Source organism: Accipiter gentilis, chromosome Z, assembly GCF_929443795.1.
Source record: "Accipiter gentilis chromosome Z, bAccGen1.1, whole genome shotgun sequence".
Lineage (NCBI taxonomy): Eukaryota > Metazoa > Chordata > Aves > Accipitriformes > Accipitridae > Astur > Astur gentilis.
In genome coordinates this window covers 41,920,782-41,944,155 of record NC_064919.1, presented here as the reverse complement: position 1 = coordinate 41,944,155, position 23,374 = coordinate 41,920,782, and the positions used below count along the sequence as shown (strand labels likewise).

Below are 23,374 nucleotides of genomic sequence, written 5' to 3'. Positions count from 1 at the left end.
CATGCCCATTTTTTGGACTAGGAAATGTGGTAAAGGAGCAGCCCTGAAAAGCTTGTTGGGTGACCTTTTCGGAGTTGCAGATAGCAACAAAGTTTCATGTTTGTCCTGATGAATATTTTTAAGGCCTTAGCACCCGTGATCTGATCAGGATTTGTGGCTTTGGTCCTTCTGAAGAGGTTAGTCCTGAGGAGTTATGATGGACACCTCTCACTTCCCACCCACATTCCTCCTCTGCTTGGTTTTACCATTGAAGAAAAACCCTGATGCATTGCAGCCTAATCCAATATGTGGATAAAATCTGTATGAACTTTTCCAACCTGGGTGTCTAATAAATCAGTGTCTCAATAAAGAAGAGATGACTTAACCTGGGAGACAGGAAGGTGGGGAACAAGTCAAGGAAATAGAGTACTTTCACAGTTTATTCAGACTTTGTGTTGATTAAGGCCATCTAGTTCCAACAGAGGTCAAGTGTCCAGCTGCCACTTCACCGTCTCTCAGCAATTCAGCTCCTGCAATAACCCTTCTACCAAAACACACTGCTATGAACTGGTCTATTAAAATGAATTAGATCCTGCAGAGTGACTGCTGGCCTGCAGCTCCTGTGAGGGAGAAGTCTTTGTCACTGGATTTCTTGATTTGGGCAGCAGAGGAGAATGTTTTATTTTGTGCAGTAAACAGTTTCCTGTAAATTATCAGTGAACATGTTTTAGAAGAAGGGTGAAGCTGATTATAGATAAAACTTTCCACTGAGAATAAGGTCACCATTCTCATTACACTGCTATTAATGGGGTTTTGACTCGGCTGTTGTCAGCAGTCCTTTCCAGATAGGTTGGGAACTATTTTTGCCTCTTTGTTAGTGCTCGTAAAGATAAACAAGCAATGGAAGCAGCTTTATGAACAGCAAAGATAGCAGTTTATATAAACATCTTAAGATACAGAAAGCTATGTCATAGAAGAATATTGGTGTTCGACCAGTCTCTGTGCCAGTGCTTGGAGGTATTTGTAAGGGTGTTTCTTACTGAGATGACAAATAAGGTGGACAGGTAGGAACATTTCCTTTTGGTGTACCTATGCATAATACTTTATAGTCCATGTTGTACATTTCCAGAGGACATGAGGGTACTTTGCTGGCTCAGAAGAAATTATTTCTTTATGCGTTACAGAGAGATGTACTGGTGAAAGGGGGTAAAAGAGAGTAGACACTGTTACAAAGTTACAACAGGAAAAATGCAGAGGGGAAAAGAATTTCCCCTTCCTCCTTAGTATTATAACAGAAGGACAGGTAATAAATAGCCCCAGTTGAAGGATGTAGAGCTTGGAAAAAATGATCACAGTAGGGTCTGAGGAAAAACTAATAGATACAAGCTTGAAAACACCCAGTAGAGGAAGGGGCAGATAGCTTTTTAAATGACCAGTAGGTGGTCTGGTGGGGTTTCCTTCTTTCCTTTTTAAATTTTTTTTTTAGGCTTATGACTGGTATAGTAAATGTGGTGTCTAATGAAACCTCAAGCAAAGTTTAAATAAGTGATTTTCCTTTTCTCTGCTTTTATGTTGGTAGAAGGAATTATTTTTTAAAAGGCTTCAAACTTCTGTTTTATAAGACTTGTTTGCAGTGGTTCATCAAACCATTTTATAAGGAAGTAAGCATGACAGAAGTCCTCTGCTGACGATCTAACTGCGTTTAATAAAAAACAGTGTATTGTGATGATTGTACCCTCACCAGTGACTCCAAGCAAGAGAGTACACTTTTACCTGTTTTATCAAGATTTGTATCTATACTTGCTTTAGTGATTTAGTAGGTGATTTTTTCCTTTATTGATACTGAACCATTGCTACAGTTCAGTAAGGAACACTATGTTGCGAGTCATACTGTGTTTCACAAGATGTAAATCCGAGATCTTAATCTCCTGTGGTTCTTAAAGATACTACAGTGGGGTTTTTTCCTCCTGTAAAAAGAAGGTAGCATTCATATCGGGTGTCATGGTTTAACCCCGGCCAGCAACTAAGCACCACACAGCTGCTCACTCACTCCCCCCCATCCAGTGGGATGGGGGAGAAAATCAGGAAAAAGAAGTGAAACTCATGGGTTGAGGTAAGAACGGTTTAATAGAACAGAAAAGAAGAAACTAATAATGATAATGGTAACACTAATAAAATGACAACAGAAATAATGAAAGGATTGGGATGTCCAAATGATGCGCGGGCAATTGCTCACCACCCGCCGACCGACACCCAGTCAGTCCCCTAGCGGTGATTCCCCGCCCCCAGTCCCCCCAGTTCCTATACTGGATGGGACGTCCCATGGTATGGAATACACCGTTGGCCAGTTTGGGTCAGGTGCCCTGGCTGTGTCCTGTGCCAACTTCTTGTGCCCCTCCAGCTTTCTCACTGGCTGGGCATGAGAAGCTGAAAAATCCTTGACTATAGTCTAAACACTACTGAGCAACAACTGAAAACATCAGTGTGTTATCAACATTCTTCATATGGTAAACTCAAAACATAGCACTGTACCAGCTACTAGGAAGACAGTTAACTCTATCCCAGCTGAAACCAGGACATGGGCCAAGCTCAAGCATCATGCCTACTAAAGGGAATGAGACATTTGTCATGGACTTCAGTAGGGGCAAGGTTCCTGCAAGAAGTTTCTGTGGTTTTAATTGAATAGGGAAAGCTTGGCGAGTTAAGGTCCTGTTCAGCTCAGATCTTAACTGCACAGAAACTAGTACATTGATACCAAGCCTTCAATTGTTGGAAGGTAATTCTAGACATACTAATAAATGGGGACCATGTGTTCACAAACCCTTCACCTTATCTCTACCTTAGGTAAGTTTTCACTGTGTGTTGCAGGGCTGGTCTTTCAATGCCTTTCACAGATAAGCACCTACTTATGTAAACACTGGAAATTCCCAAATTCCACTGGAACAGGATAGCTTAGGTGCATAAAGATCAATACATCCAAGATGAAATGATTTTGAATGATTTACAAGGAATAAGCTTTTTATGAGCTCTCATTTTAATATTAGTTACATAAATTGTTAAAAATACAAAGTCTTTAAAGTTATTTTTAATCAGTGTTACTTAACCAAATTAGTATTTCTTTGCAACTGTGTCTTTACGTTGGAAAGGGAAAAGTGCAAGGAATTAAAAAAAAATTCAACATATAACCACTGTCACAGATTTTATGTAGAAGTCAATTATATGCTACATTGATTACTGCCAGCATAAAACACTAGACAAATGAGGTAAGATAGAAAGCATACTATGTTAGCATTTCTTATGACTTCAGCTTTTTTCCCCAGCTATTTTAATGAAATGTGTTGTCTTAGTTCCTTCTATTTCTCATTATTTCTTTCCTGAAGTGTTCATGATGGTTTGTTCTTGCAGGAGAAGCTTAATGTTGACAGTATGGGGCATCAGGTGATAATATTTGACTTTTCTCTCATAAGAGGACTGTGGGAAACTCGAGTAAAGAAGAACAAAGAACGTCAGAGGAAAGAGAAAGAAAGATTAGAAAAAAGCTCATTGGAGAAGTAAGCTAACTTTTCTGCTGTTCATTTTAATGGAATCCATTATTATTATCTACTACCATTGCCATATACTAAGCGTTATCATATGATTTAGAATTTATTTTTCTGGGTTTGATTTCAATGATTTCTTGCCTCCTTTCCTCAGATGATTGTAAAAGAAATGCAGCACAAACTGTGCTCATATTTCATTAGTCCATGCTCTTTCCTAGGTAGATAGTGATTTACTAATAGTGTATTTTATTGTCTCCTGTGTAGATTTAATTTGAAGAGAAAAATAACACATTTTGTACCTTTCTATTGCTTATATGCTATATAAAAGTATGGCTTTTTATTATGGAATACATGAAAACATGCTCATAAAATTCAGTACTAAGAAATACTTTAAGTCTTTTTGTTGAGTTGACAGGAGAAACAAAAAGGAATTAAATAAATGGACACATACAATTGCATCTGAATAGGAGAGAGAGGATAGAATAAAAGAATTATCAGGGGATTTTTTTCTTGGCCAAATATTAAAGAAAGCCTTGATTATAAAGCTTACACCCACTAATCATGTTATTGTTTTTTTTTTATATATATTTAATTTATGTTTTCTTTAAGCACTATTTTTGTTTCTTTATGTTCATTCTCATTAGACACATTGAAATATTATACTGTGCTGGCAATGTTGGAAATATATGACTTATCATATTTTCCCCCTGAGAAGAGAACAAAGCAATAACATTCATTTTCTGCTTTAAAAATAAAATGCACGGGGTTAAACAGTGTCCTTGTTTAAGAGCATCATTGCATTGAACCTTCATGTTGTGTGTTGGCCATCTCAGGAGACCCCCACTCTCAGATTCTCACTGCCAGTGCAGCTACACTGACAACAGAGCGGCTGGGCTAAGAGGGGACCAGGGTAATACAAAGTCTGACTGCCCTTTCTGCAAGAACTTTCACTTCAAAACATCCATAGTCGCAGTCTTGGTTCTCCTGTCTCTACCCAAAGACTACATTAAAAACCATAATCCTAACAAAAAAAAATACCAAACAAACAAAAAACAAAACAAACAAACAAAAAAAAAAAAAAAGAAAAAAAAAGAAAAAAAAAGAAAAGGGAAGCTTATCCTTCAGTTTTAATTCTCTAGGAAGGATGAACTTTCTTTTTGGTATGAGCTGAGGGATAAGATGATGTTTGCTGTTTTGACTGTTGTAGAAAAGAGAAGTGAAAGTATTTGGGATGAAACTTGACCAAACCTTATTTCTGTCCCAGATGCTACTAAGAAGTCTTTTTGTGCAATTCTAATGTAGATAAAGCAGATGACTCTCTACTTTACTGCTGTCTATGTCAGCTAGTGGCTCTTTGGGTGCCACTGCAGCCTTCTTCATAAAAAGAATATTATGACTAGGAATCTGCACCCATAGCTTCTAATGGTGCATGCAGTCATCTTCAGAGCTGATGGAAAGTCAATCCCAATGTGGACCTAAATGTCAATATCCCCCTGCCACATTTTGTTTGGTTTTTGGTTTTCTGTGGTGCAGAAGGTAACTTCTGAGTTTGCTTGTACCAAAGCAAACCACAAGTGTCAGGCATGGGGAACTTCTGTATGGAGGAGTGAAGGAGGGTAACCTTATGTGCTCTGAGGTAGCTAATTTCAGCTCCCATGTTTATTTGTCTGTAGCATATGTTAAGCCTAATTTCTTATGGTGACTTGTGTTTTCTATAAAAACAATACATTCTCTCTGCCATTTCTGCCCGTGGCTATTTGGCTGTAGCGACCCCTCCAGCTGAAAGAGTGGAGCTTGACTGTACGTTCTACTGTTTTCCACTAATGAGGTCCAAAGTAATTCTGTTATCTGCCTGCACCAACTGGAGATGGGGAATTTGGGATATGATGCAAAGAAGTAAAAGGTTCCAAGTGCACTTTCAGCATTCACAAAGGTTTTTTGTTTTCTTCCTTTAGCTTGCAAATTACACATGGTACTTTGTCTTGTTGCATGTCTTTGTGCAATCAGATTGCTTTCCAGTTAGTCCTACTTCTTTTAGAGCTCTTGGAAAAAAGGAGGAAATAGATAAGACTTTGTTTCCTGAATGCAAGTGATCAGTATTTCACCCACTGAAATGAATGGCAAAGTTCATGTTCATTCTTGTGATGCAGGCCTCATAGAATGGATGAAGCTGGTAGAATAATGGTCAAAGTCATAAAAATATTGGTAATAAAATGCAAAATTCAGTTAGAAGAAAAAAATTCTCTTTGTTTTATGAGGTGTGCAGTGATCACTGGCCTTTAGGTACTAAAGGTCACATTACAAGTTATTTCTTAGATGCTTTTCAGTGCTTCCAAAGATTGAGCCAAAATTAGGGCAAGATTTTGCTTGTGCTAGCTCAAAAGCATAGATAAAATTGTAATGATAATTAACTGCTTAATAGAAATAATGTTTGCCTGTTTACAGGTAATACATTTCATTATTTTAGGGAGTTCTGTGTATGACCAAATTCTGGTATTCTACTCAGAGATTAACATTTTACCACTGTCTGGTAGGTCCACTGAAATCAATGCTAGTACTTACTGTCAAGTCACAGTAAGAAAGTATTTTGGAAAGAGTTGCCACCCAAAATGATAATTCCCAGAAGACATTCAAAGAAGGCAGTTTCCCAAATTGAGGACTGCATTCTAGCATTTAGGATTCTTGATATTTAATTTTCTCAGCAGCCAGAGTGAATTCCCAAGTAGGGCTGAAATTAATAGAGTTTCTCTGCAAATATACTCATGTAACAGATGAGTTTGGAGTCTGGCCTGCTGAGGCTGCTTTGCCTTTTTCTTTTTTTTTTTTTTTTAAACAATATCCAGTTTTTCTCAGAGAGGTTACAATTCACTAATGCCCTTGAGACTGTGCAGCTCCTTATCAGCCATGATGCTATGCAAAATGACCTGATAATATGTTCTGAAATGTAGTATGTATTATTTGAGGAAAAAATTCCAATTAACCTCTAGGGAACTTTGCTTGCCTTGGGGCAAGGTAATTTAGTTCATGCAGGCTCAGTCAGCAGTCACATGTAAGATATTTTTCTTTTTTGACGGAAGATTTTCTAAGAGGAAAACCTCACAAATAAAAGCAAAGCTTGAACTATATTTGCATTAATGGTGAGGTCTTGTAAAGATTTTGGGAATTTACAGGTCTAGAACAGATGTTTAAGCAGCCAGCCAGTGAAAGCTGATTCTGGAGAACAGTCTACTGAGAATACTGTGAGAGGCTTATATCTGTCTTTCTGAGATACTGGTATCAGATCATTTTGGTGGAGTTAATTCACTCTTCTGTTTCCCCTTTGGTTTTGTGGGACTGTGGAAGTATGGCAGTTTAAGGAACCCCTGCTTCTGGAGGGCACATATAAACCAGCAACTGAATATAAAAAAAAAAGAAACAGTACAGTGTGGTGCAGGAGTAATTTCATTTTACTTCATGTCCCTAATCCTATCAGACAAGCCTGTTCTAAATCACTGGTAGGATATGAAACATGAACTTTTACAAAGAATGTGCACTGTTCCGTGGTTATCCACACTGTTTATGAAAGTCTGTATTACGGAAAGAAGTTTGTGTTTATAGCACTGTTTTATATTTAATCTTCTAGATTCTGGTAGTGGTGAACAATCTTATATTGTACCCTGAAATCCTGAACGCTGTCAGACTAACTTGATGTGGTATGATGATATTGCTCATTAAATTTTCCTTCCTACTTGTCATTTTTTTGGAAAGGGAATGAGACTGAAAGTTCACAGTTAATTTTTTTATTATTATTTTAAGGATTGCAACATGTTTGTCTTCTGTGTGAAAAGTAGGTTAGGTAAAAATTGAAGGCTGACAAATTAAGCATTCAAGTGAGGAAATGCCAGAGCTGTTTGTCCAGATTAGCTATCTAAATCTTTGCTGTGAAATGGCACAGCCTCCCCTGTCCACCAACCAATCATACAGCAAAGAAAACAGTTTGTTCAGCCACCTCTTTCAGTGTGTTTCTTTTCCAGAAATTTCCTTTCAAGGTCTGGCTAGCTAAATGTGCATGTATTGCTTTTCTGAGTTATGCACTTCCTCAATGTTAAATGTCAAAAGGTAACTTTCGGTCTACAAGCAGCCAGTGACTTTTTTTCCCCTGAGATGTTATGTGTTTGTTTAATAAAATAGATTTGTCTCCATCTCTCTGCCAAACTTCAGTGTTATAACTCTATTTGCAACCAAACAAAGATTTTATTTGTGAAGTTTATTCTCCCACTCAATACCCAATTTGGAAATTTTTCTAAGCAAGACTAAAACTCAAGCTGGGAGTCCTTAGCCCCAAACACAAAGTATAGGCAATGAGTTGGGAGTCGATCTGCAGCACTGATAACCACTTATTTGCCTTTGTTCTCAGGCACTTGTGCATACAGACCTTGCATCTAATACAATGCAAGCAAACGGGTTGAAAGATAAAAGCTGCTGTTCAACCACAATCCTTTACAACCCATGGAAGAGCTTGGCAGAGGGACTGAAATTCGATCAATCCAATTGAATTTGAAGCAACTGTTAATCGTCCGTCAGGAATATTAGTCTGGGCTGAGCTCCAGTTTAACTGTACTGCTCTTATAAAAATTCCATAAGATTATTTAATGATCCTGCGTGGCTAGTGATTCTGATTTAAACATCACCAGGAGTACTAAACTGGTGTCACCATGTAGTGTCCTGGCTATTTCTTCCACGCTGATTTAAAGGAAACAGTGCCATCTAATGAAACTTCCTTTCTGTACCTAAAAGCATAGCTTTTCCTCAAGATCTCCTAAACAGACATTGAGCAGTGGATAACTGAAGAAGGAAGAACCATTCAAATGAACCCAGCTACTAATAAACCCTTATTTACTGGGATGGCTCTGAAATCCTTACGAATGAAAGCTTCTTGTTTTCCAAGCTGGTCACTTCTTTGAAGGGTCCAATCACTGAGTTTATTTTACAGTAATTCTTTGCATCAGGTTCATTAGATTTGTCAAATCTCTTTGCTACAGATATACTCAAATAGTGAAGTAATATATGGGAAATGATTACCTGAAGATAAGTTCAGCACTAACCAAAATGGAAATACTTGAATATTCCATTTCCCTGCTGATCCTGTTTCATATCTATAGTGTATTGTCCTGAAAGCTTACTGAAAACCAGCAATCTATTGGGAAATAGCTTGCCAGAATTTACGTTTTCTTTATGCCATTTACAGTCTGCTTTAGTGACAGGTGTGCTTTTGTGTTACAGATAAAAAGTTATGAAACATAACTTTTTTTTGACAAACATAAGCAGCACACAATCAACCTTTTTTAAAATTAGTTGGACTATTTGCATGATTGAAGTGGAAATACTGGAGTAAGTAGCTGAGTTGGAACCTTCGATATCATCTGGGTCCTATGTCCAGAAAAAATATTTTTTTGTGTGTTCATACTCCCACCTAAATTAGGCTTGACTTGACTAACACCAACTTTTTGAATACTGAAAATGGTATTTTTTTGTTTAATCTGATGGCAACTGTTTGATCAAGATCTAGAGGAAGATCAAAATAATTTGTTGCTTAATAGTAATAAAAAGACATAAACTTCAGGAGGGCTGTGATTTTGTAACCAACTCATTAGTTTGTCGTATGTGAAAATGTGTTCCTGGAATATCAGGAGACTTTAAAGTGCCAAGATAAGAAGTTTATTTCTCTAAAAGTATATTCACATATTTAAAGGCTGATTTTATTTGTGTAGATATTTTTTTTTCTGTTTGTCACAATGGCTTAGATGCTTTTCCTGTCTTCCTGAAGATTCATATAATAGCCTCCAGATACGACAAATGTGCTAGTAATTCTATTTTATTTGATGATTGTCACCTGAGGAAGACTTAAAATGGTCTTTTTTTTTCCATAAATATCCTTTAAGAAGTACCATCGTCTCAATTTTTTGACAATGATAGACCTGAGTGACAACCATGTAGCTGAATAGATCCCTTTGATTTGATCTTAGCTGTAACCTGGAAATTGCAGCTTTGTAATCTTTGCTTAATGATACATACAGGCTTGATGTAAGTCACACCTCCAAGCCAGGAAAGCTCATATTGATTAATTTTGTTAGTGTGTACCTCAATGATACAAGCAGGGGTCATAAATTGTTAGACCCTCTGCCCTTGGGATATATCATGTTTTCATTCTGAGATGTACTGTACAAAATTATGCATGTTTGTTGCCTATTATTAATTCACTTCCCATCTGTTCAAAATGTGCTTGTACATAATACTTAGCCTGGTGACCATAAGTGGGCATTCTTTAAAAGCTTAACAGAGCATGTTGCCATCATTTAATGTATGAGTAAAGAAGAAATTTAACACAGGATTTCCACATCAGTGTGTGATATCTACATTGAATTCCTACCTAACAAGGTTTAATTTTTAATGCCTTTCTGAGGTCAGTATTTCACTGATTTGGTTAACAGCGGTTTTAGTTATGTGCATTTTATTTTATTTGGCTAACAATCTGTCATGACCTCATGAGATTTGTGTTTTGTACATGTTAACAGTAGAGTGGCAGAGGACAGTTTTTTCTTTCATCTTTAATTTAGCTCTTTTCTTGCCGTTCTATATTCCTTGTTATGAGAGAGTAAAATTTTAGATCTGAGCCCTTCCTAGGGTCTACCTGACAGAGCCAGCGCTGAAGTGTAATAGAGCAGCTCAGTGCCTTACTTTTTATCAAGAGTGAGACTTTTTGACCTCTTCTTTCCATTTGTTAAGTTTCTAATGTTCTTAGTATTTATACCGTGAGGAACAAGACAGTAATTTTTGTGTGTATGAGTGAAGAGCAATGAATACAAAAAAAGCATCTTGGGGGCAAACTTTTTCAGTGCATTGAATTATGCACTGAGATCAAATGTTTATTGCTTTGGTAGAAAATGAAGGAATTCCATGGAAATGAGAGAGCAATAATACAGAGTTAAGCTTTGCAGAGGGACAGAAAAGCTGTATGTGGAAGACTGGAGGAGGATGTGAGAAATAGCAGTACAGCAGTGTTAAGTAAAGCTAGGATTATTTAGAAGATTTTAGAAAAAAAGAATGCCAGGGTTTTCATCCTTTTCAGTTACTGCCTTTTAATGGTTCAGATCCTTTTGTTGTTCTCTTCCTTGGACATTCAACTCACTTTTCCCACCCCCACTGCCCACTTCACCTGCCACCCACCTCGCACAGTAATATGGAGATTTTATAACTAATTAGCTGTGCTCATTGGTAGATGAGTTTTGGAAAAAAAGATGAGTAGGTGGTTTGGGCCTGTTTATTTTTCTTATGGTATGTGAAGGTGTTATTTTGTAGCTTTTCCTAGTGATCTCTTGCTATTGCATTTTCTCGCCTCTGTTGTCCTTGTGGTCTCTGGGGTTCAAAAGACAGACTGAATAGGCAAGATCAATGCTAAAAATCGAATTAGCTCATGTGTCAAAGCATCTGAAAGAGGTGTTTCAACGTTCATGTCTGCTGGTATGGAAAATTCTGTCATCTGACCATGTCCAGACTGCAGCTGGAGCGGGTACCCTTTGGCAGGGCTGCCTAGTGCAGTCAGGTACTTGGGTGTCTCTCCCTCTGTAACCAGAAGGATCAGATGCAGTATGCTGAAGGATCATAAAATGGACTAAGGAGCTGTGTCTGCTCTAACCTATTTTTTTTGGTCTTTTTCATATCAAGTAGCTTCAGAAAAGTTTTTGAGATGTTGTGGGTTGGTGGTGGAATCTTCCTTGACTGTACTAGCGGGTTCAGTACCCCTCTAGGGATTCTTTGAGCTAAATGTGTTGCTGGGCATGCTTTTTGTCTGTCCAGTCTTCTTACTCCTAACTGATTTACATATGACAGCTTGTGGTGTAAAGCAGCCCACAATTAGACACTGAGAGAAACTGGGAGTTTTACTTCAAATATATATTTTTTTTTATTCTCAAGCCTCCTCTATCAACACTTTAAATATCAAAAAGTCCTCCAGATGCCTACTTGTAAAGAACCTACTGACCTCTCTAATGAAAACTGAAGCCATGGATGAGTAATTTTTCTGCAGCTCTCAATAACTTCTTTAACTATTCCTTCACTGCTCCTTTCATACCTTGATAAGTTATTGCTCCCACCATCTCTCTGAGAGTCTTTCTGCTTCTGTTATGCTACAAATCCTTTTCCTATTCATTTGTATACTTGCAGTAAGTGACTTCACTCGCTTTTTTGTGTTTTTACATTTAATTTATCAGAGCTTATACAGCCTACTCATTTCTTCATTTGAACACAAATGCCATTTTATCTTCTTTTATTTTTCAATTTTTGGAAATGAGGGGAGAAAGAAATCCTTACAGTGGCTTCTTTAGAATGTACTTACTCTGAGGTCATGCTGTCTTCATGCAGTCTGCTAGCACTTTACCCAGCGAGCTGCACTTTTAACCAACTTCACTGTTATATGTAGGTCATCTTCTGAAATATTTGTAGAAGATGTTTTTCCTTATTTTCTCCTTATAAAAACGCTGTATGGGAATAGATTGCAGTCAATATTATGGAAGGGGCTTTCTGTAGTTCTCTGATGACCCATGTAGTATGCTGCTCCTTGAAACTAAATCAGGTCCTCTTGTGGTCTCTCAGGCTAGCTGCTCTGATAACATCATACGTAGTTTCCAAAAGTGTGTATTGTTTGCAGTGTGTCAATGTGCTGTGTGTATGCTGCTGGCTGAAGTCTCCTGCTGTTGCTGTGCTCTCTGCTTTCAGGTCTTTCTAACATCCCCTAAGGTTCCAGTAAGTGCCACAATTTGTGCTGGACAGTCTACAGCTGTCTCTTTCCTATTTAGGCATGCAGTTTTGATCCCTAAAGATATATTTTGATAGCATTGAGTCAAATATGACTTTTAATCTATGCTATCATATTCCCATATTATACCTTGCCCTGCAGTTTCTATCTCATACCTTGCTATGAGTGTCCAAAATTTACTTATTTTCACCAAATTTTGAACATGCTTCTTGTACCTAATTTTGTAGCTGATTTCTTGTACATGACTTAAAGCCAGACATTCTGTTTCATCTGCCATTTTTTTAACATCTTAACATTTAGAGAAAATCCCATGCTTAGCTAGGAATTTGTGTACAGGTTTAGTTACTTCCTACTTGGACTTTACAAACTTGCATGTGATTCTCTTTCCATGCTATTTTTTACTTTATCTAGGAAGCACATTATCCTGAACTTTGTGCCCTTCTTTACCTGTCAGTTTTCTTCAAGTCTTTCTTCAATTCAGGTCTTAGCTTAAAATTTCTTCCAAAGGGTGGAGATCACATAAATGAATCTCATGTACTACAAGAATCTAGCATTCAAAGTGTGAGATCAGATTTATGATGCAAGGGGCTCTGCAGAGTCTTATTTTGGTATAAGGAAGGCTTGTTTCAGTTAATCAACCTGTTCCTTAATTGATTAAGCTGAAATAAATCTCTCTTAAATTAAAGCACATGCTTTTGGCAATGCTTAATTATATCAGATTGAATTTGCACTTGAAGTTATGTGGGTAAAAGTTTGCCCTGGAAGTGAGCCTAAAGTTACACTGAAATTGAATCTGAAATTAGTTGGCATGTGATAACTATGACCTTTACCTCCACCTTCTAAGATGATATTGGAAGATAATATGTGAAAAATTAAAATAGATCATTATACTTGAACAGGAAAGGGCAGGGAAAAAGGAATATTTCTAACTTCTTACTTTCTTACTTCTTACTTATTTCAACTGAAAAATTTTGCATATATCACCAAGTCCTTGTTTTTGTTTATGCATATAACTTGTTCTGTGAGAATGTATTTCTCACCCTATTAAAATAAAGGACATCATTCATGCTGTTTTCTGTGACAGTGTGCTCAGTCTCCACTTTTCTGTTATTCCCTGGGTTTCACTGTTTTATAGTCAGTAAATGAAATTCTGCTCATCTGAAATCTATATGTAAGTCTAGAAAATCTAAGCATGACTCCAGGAATGTTTTTTTTTTTCTTTTTGAAAATGCTCAATACATGGAAAATGCTCAATATGTTAGGTGAATAATTATATTTTGTTAAGCACTTGTGCAAACAAAGATCAAGCTTTAAGACTCACTTGCCATATTGTTTCTGCTGATTCACATAAACCCTTTTTGGCACTATTTCAGGATAAAGCAGGAATGGAATTTCATACTAGAGTGCCGGAAGAAAGGCATTCCTCAATCAAAATATCTCAAGAATGGCTTTGTAAACACCGATGAGAAGATCTTAGACACTTACGGAAATACTCCTCAGCTCCGGAAGAGGCATACTTTGTCAGATGAAGCAAATAAGGAAAGAAACAAGTTTATTTTTCAGCTTTCTGGAGAGCAGTGGATGGTAAATATGATGGAAAATATGTTTCTATTGTTAAAGAGTTTGGGTAACTTAGCACTGTAACTTTTAATCCCCAAACCTTTTTTTTTTTTTTTCTTTTTTTTTTTTTCCCAATGCATATGAAATTGATACTTTTTCACAGTGTTAGAAGTGATAAAAACATTTCCTATCTTACCCTGAACTAGTGGTTTAGTTTTCAAATATGCTCATTTTAAATTCTCTAATGATACATGTAATTTAGCCCTCCTAAATATTTTGGTATAAGCAATCATATTGCAATAAGGTATCTTTCTCTGAAATTCCCCAATGGGTGGAAAGAGATGAAAATAATATTCAGCTTTGTTGGCTTGTTGATGTCTTCTACTCAGAGATCTGTCTTCTTGCTCTGATGGTGTGATAACATTTTTCTCAAGCTCTGTTCAAATCAAAACTAGTAATAGCATCATTCCACAATGGTCTTGCTGAAAAAAGCACTTTTTACTTGCAGTTGTATTTGATGTGGAATAGCAGTTTGGAAGTGAGCTCTAAATTAATCTCATTTTGAAATTCAGCAAAAGGTGAATTAGTGTTGGTTTGAAGTTTTCTAGAATTGTTAAAGCTTTGACTGATCTGTATTTTGACTATACACTACTTTGTTAATGAGAAAGAGAAATCAGAATTCTGACTTGTGTATAGTTTATAATTTTGAAACGTATTTTTGAGATTTTCATTACAAAAAATGCAAGTTAAATGGTCAATCATTTAAATGGCTAAATTTTACTAAAACAATTCTTTTGATTGACCTGAAACATAACTTTGTCCCAGATTTGATCTTGGATATGAAGGTGTTTTCTTTTTCAGCTCTTGGGTTTTTTTTTCTGACTTTAGTTCTTTGTTGAATAAACGTAAAACAGAGGAAATTTCTGGAAAATAGGAAACGCTGGTTCCCATCTATTTGTTAAACTGATGCCAATCATTCCTGTGGTAGGGTTGGTTGCTGGAGAGCTGTCATGTCTCATCCTTCAAGAACCTTGGATATTGAAAATGATGTTAAATCTGTGTGGTCTTATACTGCACACTTTCCTGTGTTGTAAACTTTGTAGGTACCTTAGGAGGAAAAAAAGAGGTATAACAGCTCCTTAGACACCAATATAGTAGCAACTGCAAATATTTTCAGTGCATTAGGGAGCAGAGAGCCGCATAACTAAACTTTTCTGCTGCTTATTCTCTTTTGCCAAACTGTTAACATTTTGTTTTGTCACCATAAAGAAGGCTTTACGCTAGGAGGCAAAATCAAACATACATAATTTGCTCTGTTTTCTGGAGCATTTAATTTCAATTTGGCATGCTGAAAGATCACACTTAAGAGTTATCGGTGTGCTACTATGTACATTATGCCACCTTAAGCAGTACACTTCTAGCCACCATGCACTTTGATTCTGTCTCCATATCATATGCTCACTGTGGCCGTATCACACAATCATTGTACCTCATTGTCCAGCTCTAGCCTGGTTAAAGTGGGCTTCCTGTTTCAACAAGATACTATGACATAGTTCAGGTGTCTGCAGATGAAGATAAAATCAAGCTGCTTTATTTAGGGAAGACCAACGCTCCTTCAAAATCAAAGAAAGAACATTGCCCGTCTCCTATAGCTGAAAATTATTTAAAAAAAAAGTGAAAATCCACTTGATGAAGTCCTGAAAGAAGTGTATTTCGCATTATTGCAGAAAGTTAGTAAAAATTATATCGGTTATACAAATGATACCACTTATTTTACTTTTTAAAATCTCAACTACTGCTTCTAAACCAAAGACAAAATCACACATGACACTCTTTCCCCCTATTACTCTCTCACAAAAAAGTGCACTTAGGCAAAATGAATTTGCAGACTATACAACCAAAGCTGCACAGGCTGGCAATTTGCATGTGAAAAGATCTGTGGACATGTGACAGTTTTCTCAGAGAAGCCTGTATGTTATGTATCTGGGAGCTGTACTATCAATTGTGGTATAGTTTTTTTGTCATGTTTTGTACACAAATAGCTCTATGAGTTGAAAGTTTGGACAATTAAACACTCAGACTCTAGAAGTCAGAGCTGGGATTGCCTGTGAAGATTGACAGGCACATAACCAGCTTGGTTTGCTGTTGGCTGGCCACTTACCGTTGGCAGCAGCTAACAGCACAGCTCTGTGAAGTGTCCATTTGGGAGCTAGCTGCTGGATCCCCTATCTCACTTGCTTTTAGCTGATAAGTATTTCTATTATGTTTCTCTTTTCCTCTCATCAATGAAGCAGTAATATATCCTCTAGACAGTTGATAGCTAAATCCGAGTAGGTTGCTGGTATGACTTACAGATTTAATTTTGAGAACGGGGCTTGCTTATGGGCTGTACCAGTTCCTTTTCTGGATGCTGTGAAGTTAAGTCTCACAGAGGAGTAATCCCCAGCATAGGGATTTTTCAAGATCAAAGCAAGTGGCTTTACTACATCCTTCCCATAGGTCTCAAAGTAAAGGCTCTCATTGGAAACTTCAGCAGCAAATGAGCTGAGTCCACAAATCAACTAATGGTGTTATTTGCTATGTTGCAGTCAATTAGAAAGGTAGCTTGCGTTAGGCACTAATCAGTGCCCAGGCTGCCTAGATGGTAAAAATGTAGACATGTTGCAAAGATGCTATTGTCTTGTGCTCCATATCCATGCCCCACTGGTTCTTCTTTGTTAAGTATGAATTTAAAAATGGGTTTTGTAAAACACTCCATCATATCCTGGCGTAGGTTGGACAATTGTTTTGAAAATCACCTGGATAGTGGTCTTTTGAAAATAATCTCAGATCTCCTTCTGAGAACCTTTATAAGGGAGAAAATCAGAGCAGATCACACATCTTGAATTCCTAATAGGAATTCCTTCCTTCAGGACCTCTGTGCCATTTTTTTCCCACCTCTTAAATGTCATTGAAATGATAATATATTTTCATTAAGTGGAGATCCACTGTTCTTCGTACTTGTAAAGTAATTATTTTAACATATCTGAGGAGAGATAAAGTTCATAGAACGAATATTAAGCTAGACAAATACAGGCAGAGTACTAGCTAAATTGTATTCTGTTTATGCAGATCCATAATTCCTTGTGGATTGTTAATTCTTACTAGTTATCATTCACTTTTAGGCTAATTTTTTGAGACATGCAGTTTGAGCCTCTAGATGTCTCAACCCACAACATTTTCTAACAACATGGTCACACTAACTTAATGGAAATCTGAACTACAACGCTTAAGTAGGATTAGTATCAAGCCTTTATGCTTGAAGAACATATACTCAGTGAGTCCCTCTGAATCTGAAAGTCCTCCTGTAACTTGGGTACTGGTTTGGCCATGCCTGTCCAGGGTGGTTAGCTTCTGGCTGTGGGCAGTGGTTGATAATTGCCGTGATGAGATAATTTTACCTTCATCTGTCAGAGTTCCACCTGGAAGAGGCTGTGTGACAACAAGTTCAGTTATCCTTGCCTCATTTTTTACATACCAACTAAATATTTATGGCTCAAGTGTCTACACCCTTGTGTGGTGCATTTCTGCCAGCTGAGAGCAGTAATGAATTAATATTTGTATTTAGGAAAGAAAAAGTCTTATAACAAATAGGCTAGTCTCATAATCTGATGTTATGAATGAAATCAGACAGGCTTTTCTCTTTTTATAAAAAATGGGCAGAAGCCAGTTGTATTGCCCCAGCAGCAAGTCTCCTAAATCCTCCTGTCTTTGCAAAACCCTTGGGACTTGACAGCACAAGAATGGTGTACTGTGCCACAAGTAATTTGAGGTTCCCAAGGTATGTTTCAGAAAAACTTTTTATTTATCTGAGAGTTTTCCAGGCAAACCCACCAAGAAAAGGAACTGTATAAGGACTTTGGACTCTTGAATTGTATGGTTGAATCAGTTGCCTAGGAGAGAATGATGGAGAGTTGATGAAACACTTAATTGAGATCCTTTGTACATGTAAACATGTAGCTACTGAATTAAATTAGTTCTTCAGAGAAATAGCACTGCTATTAGAGCAGAATGAAAACTGTAACAAAATAATGCCATGAATATTCATATTGAATTTTTCAATGAATTCACTTTAACTCTGTTTTTCCCCTCTGAGTGTTTACTTTCTGCTCCTAACTAATGAATGTTTATTCTCTAGTGGATCGATGAATTTTAAATAATGTTCAGAAAATACTCAAGAAAAACAAATTTTTGAATATGTGCTATCAATATTGGCAGAGGGAAAGTGGTGATATTCACTCAAATACAGAGCAGGACTCTTCTTGCGTGTGCTGTATTACCTAAGCAGAGGATCTGGATGCATACCTACTTTAAACAACTTTAATGTCAAATGTGCACGACAAGTAAATGAATGAGCAATGGTAAAATTCTTTAGTCGTAAATCATGACCTTCTTGCGTATACCTTTGTCAGAGAAAAAAGCAGCAAATTAATTACTACATTTGTATGTATACTCCCAGTTTTATTGTCTAACATGCTGTGTATTTTCAAGATAATTTCCATTTGTTATTCCCACCTGTTAGTAACAGTGAGGTATTTATTTGCCACAAAGGGTAAAGTAGAATTGCTTCATTGACTGGACAGAGAAAATCTTTCTTGTGTTTATTTGACTTCTAGAGATTTTCTTTTCCCCACAAAAAGTATTAATTCCTGACCCAGTCAGGTAATACCGGTGGCTCTGAGATATACTGGTTTTGGAACTAGCTCCAAACTTTCTCAAAGATAAGGGAGATTTGGATCCAAGGTTTTGGGTTGACCCATGACAGATAGATAAAACTACAGAGCTGGAAAAGAAACAGAATTGAAACTTCTTAGAGCTTTGATCACAGTTTTAGTTCAGGCTCATGTCTAGCAGGTAAATTCTCTCCTAATTAGAAATAGTATAATCAACAGTGGTTGTAGGTTTGCTATTTATTTCCTTTTAATACTTTTTTTTTTTTTCTCTCCCCAAAATCAAAGGAGTTTGAGGTATTGTTTTGCTGTTAAAGGCAAAAGACTGGCTATCCTCCAAGTGTCAGTCTTCATGGAGCAATTTATCAGCAGGCTGCCAGCTTTAGCGTGGCAGCAGCAGATTACAGAAGAACACAAGGGAATCAGAGAGTAAAGCAAACGTAAAGCTTGTGCAAATTTCAGTTCTCATCCCTATCTAGTTCGTAAATGAAGTAAAATATCACATCAATTTATGTTACAACAACACAAATAAAATGTATTGTAACATGGACAATGCTAAAAAACGACATTATAACAAAGTATTGGTAAACTTACATTTGCAAATTGTAAATATGATTATAAGATATAAAGAAATAATCTCAAGAAAGAGAAGTAAGTTAGGGCAATTGATAGAAGAATGGAACCTCCTTCCATTCTTTTGAGGTCATGTCTGAATTAATTTCAGTTGCTGCACAAGAATACCTTGGTGCTTTAAAACACCCTTAATAGAGAAGCAAAGATTTTAAAAAATCTTTTTTATGTTAATAATAAATAATTTCAAAAGTATTTTTGCTTGATTTTTCCAAAATTATAATGGAATTTGACCTTAATCTGAGGCAGTGCTTTGTGTGATGCACTGTTTTCAATGTATCAAGGAGAAGTTTGTGGGATACCCCCTACAGTCTGGGAGAACAGCAAGGCTTTTTGGCTTCACAGGGGAAAGCGTTCCCCTTTGCTCCCTGCTGCTTCTGCCAGTAGGGAGCTGGAGATGGTCTGTTATGACAATAAAGTGCAAAAAACCAGTAGGTCAGTAGAACAACAAAGACAGACCTGGACTGTGGAGAAACAGGGTGGCAAATGGTATCTGTTACCCAGACATCCTTTTCCCTCCTGTATGACTATTCTGCATCTGCTTTCTCTGTGAATCAGAGTTCTTCCCTACAGTGGCATCTGTAACACTCCAGCTAAATGCTATCCCCTGTGTGCTGTATTTTCAATTCTGTACAGGTGGGAAAGACAATACTAATTGAATTTGCAGTTGGTATTTATTCTTTTATTTTGCTGCAGAAAAATGTGCAGCACTGAAGGTGGAGGAGTGGAAACCCAGTCCAGAAATTTGGAGAGATTTCTCATTACCAGCCCTGAGGCATTTCAGGCATTTTATTTTTTAACTGCCATAAACTGACAAATATAGAGGATGGATCACAATGCAATATACACCTAGTGGGAAAATGAAGCAAGAAATGAAACAATCCATATCAAATATGGAAGGGCAGGTAGCAAGGCAGAAGTACATATATAGGCTATGTGTCTACATGTGTAAATTTGAAAAGAACTGAAATTAGAAGCGGCAACAACCAAACAAAGAACATCTTATGATCAACAGTCCACTATATCTTTAATTACAATTAGATGTTTAAAATTAGCTTAGAGTTAATTAGCACTATTCCTAGTTCAGAATTCCAGAATTAATAAAAAACAATTGAAATGCATCACTCTTGTTAATGTCTTAGGGGATGTATTAAATCTAGAAGGGGGGAAAAAAAAAGTGGGCAATGTCCTCTGTATGAAAAACAGTCACTCCTACTGTGTCATATTCTTCATGAAGAGGAAACAAATCTGGAATTTATAAAGGAATAAAAGGATGAAACTCTTACATCTGTTTTTTGCGGAGCAAAGTTAGTGATAGCACTTCATCCAGATTATTTATTCCAGGTGTTACCAATGCATAGTGACATAAAACTCAGGACAGACTGGTAAATTATGTGCTGCTTTATAAAGTGGAGTTTAAATGATCTGACCTTCAACTTTATGAATTGATTTTTGTCTGTTTCAAGTTCAAGGAATTTGGTGACATGATTCAAACAAAGATGTGTACATCTGAACTGAATGCCAATTAACTAAAGCAATTTTGTAAGAATTAAAGGCTTTAAAACTTTTAGTTTCTGTAACTGTTATACATTGGAGATTTTGAACAAACAGAATAGTCTGAAAATTACTCAGAAGCAAATTTATTTGCTGTGTGTTTGGAACAATACTAGAATTCTTAAAGAAAAGGTTTCTGCATGACTAAAGCAAGAATTAATTGCAACCATTGGACAGATTTAAAAATTGAGTATTTTTATTCTTCCTAAAGAAATTTAGTAAAAAATCTCACACATTGCTGAAATAACTTAGGAAGTTAAGTCAACTATTTAAAAAAAGACTTTCAAGAGGTGATATGAGTGTATCCAATCTGAAATGTTTCTGTTCCTTGGACTGTGTTCCATCTTGGCAAACAAATTTTGAAACACTGGCAGGTATTAAGAAAGTAGTCAAACTTTTTTTTTTTTTTTTGGGTGGCAAGCCTTATTTAGACATTCTTCATATGCCCACTCTTCTGTTCCGTGTTGCATTTTACAACATCTTGATGTGTGAGTTAAAGCACTGAAATGTGTTTCAAAGAAATCCTCCAGCTGGAAAAAGGAGATGATATGGGAGACACCAAGCAGGTTGAGTGCTTCAGATAGGTTTCTGTTTTAGAGCAAAATGATTGCATTAACAGTTAAAACATGAGTAGGTGGTGACAGGCAGCTGCAATGCTCTTCAAAAGCAAACAGCTCCCATGAGGGTTTGGCAAACTGCTGTTCAACATGAAGATACTTAAGGCAAAGTCTTGAGGTTTGGCTGTGGACTTTTCTCCCCCTGTATTTAGAAACATGGTAGAACAAAATATTAACTTCATGCTTTCTGTTTATCTTTTCTTATTTCATTTACAGGAATTCCCAGATTCTCTGAAAGAACAAACCTATCTGAAAGAATGGCATGTGTGCAATACATTGATACAAACCATTCCAGCCTACATTGCATTGTTTCAAGATCTGAGAGTACTGGATTTGTCAAAAAATCAGATCAACCATCTCCCAGTGGAAATTGGTAAGGTGGTTCAAGGCGTTCAGCTATTTATACTTACACCATTTAACTATATTGCAGGGAAATGAGCATCCATGGATATTCTTACTCATTTACTGATAACTGTCTTGCTTGTTTCCAGTGAACAGTCCCCTTTAAATTTTTTTAGGTCTCTGGCTGTAATTATACTTGCTTAATTGTATGCAATACCATGTGTGTAGCATGTCTCAAACATGGGAAAAAACTGACACATTTTATAGTTATCTGACTATAAGGTAGTTATTGCTTGTATTGAAGTAGATGGAAAGTTCTTCCTGAGAACAGGTGATGCTTTATGTTCCCTACAGGTTAAGAAAAATAGAAGTATTACAGAATTGTAAACCTCCAACAAGGTGAATTGAAATATAAGATTGTGGTAAAAAGGAATAAAAAATATGACGTCACATAAAATCCATCTTTTGAATTGAATTATAATGAGTTCAGTAATGATCCCCATCTAATAAAGTGGTACATCCAACATGACATCAAGCAAATTCTTAATGTTTACATACTTTGGCCTTTGCTATTTTAAGCTACGTAATAACAAAGAGTTTTAGTATTTGGCTCTCCTGTGTTTTCTGATTTTAAAATATAAATAAGCTTGTTTGAAAGACTGTGATAGTTTGAGAGATTTACTGCTCTTGCAAGGAAGAGTGTTGCTTGTAAGTGGTAGCTTTGAGAGCTGAAGAAACAGAATCCACTATAAGGCCTCTGTAGTCAATTCCACGCACACAGGTATACTAATACTTCAGCCTTTGTTTTTTAATGCAGTAGTCCTAAGCATTCCCCATGATTGGCATTCCTTACGTACACTAAAAGCTATGAACTTTCAAAAAAGAGATAAAGGCTAAAACTTCCACCTCCATAATTATCATAGGTTTAACTAAGAAAAACAGGAAGAGAGCAGCCTGAAATATAGAAATTAGTGCTAGACTTTTCTACTCTTTTCTACTCTTTTTCTACTCTATTAATAGAGTAATGCTAATGCTTTTGATTTATTTACTAACATTAGATTTTACACAGAAAATTTCCCACTGACATTGAGATATATTTTATAATGTCAACCTTGCAGCTAAATACACTAACAAATCATAAACAAGACACAAAAAGGAGATAATGGACATAAAATAAACCCTAAATATTTTGTCAGCACTTTGACCATGGAACTCAGATGGGTCAGTGGGTTTAATGGACAAATACCTTCTACCAGGTGGTGCGGAGGAGAGGGGAAATGACAGTTCCCTTCCAGAGGCTACCCTAAACCATTAAACATAAGGTTTTAAGGGGTTGCACAATCAAGGCATGTAAAGGCTAAGAAAGTTTTTTCTTCCTTCTTGTAATATTGTGCATCATTAATGAAAATGATCCCCAAGAAAAAGTGATTATGAATGCTAATGGAGTCTGTTTCCAGAATAAAGGCACAAAACCAGATCATTCTAACATAACCAATTCTCTGTAGGGGGTAATGTAGAGGCCATATCAGACCTTTCAAATGCTTTGAGTAGCAATCATTGTTCTTTCAATTGCATTTAAATTATGTGATTTCTGCTTTTTTGCCAAAACTGCCTAGTGATTTTCAGTCTTAGTGAATGTACTTGTGGATA

General features: G+C 36.6%; 1 protein-coding gene across 1 annotated transcript in view; it reads left to right on the top strand.

Moving 5' to 3' along the window:
- The first annotated feature begins 3,405 nt into the window (after positions 1–3,405).
- Positions 3,406–23,374, top strand: part of LRRC2 (leucine rich repeat containing 2) — a 55,923-nt gene continuing 35,954 nt past the window's right edge. Inside the window, exons 1-3 of the mRNA XM_049795445.1 lie at positions 3,406–3,530; positions 13,686–13,896; positions 21,599–21,755. Of these exons, the coding sequence (XP_049651402.1) occupies positions 3,406–3,530; positions 13,686–13,896; positions 21,599–21,755 (493 nt within the window). The remainder of the gene's footprint in view (positions 3,531–13,685; positions 13,897–21,598; positions 21,756–23,374) is intronic.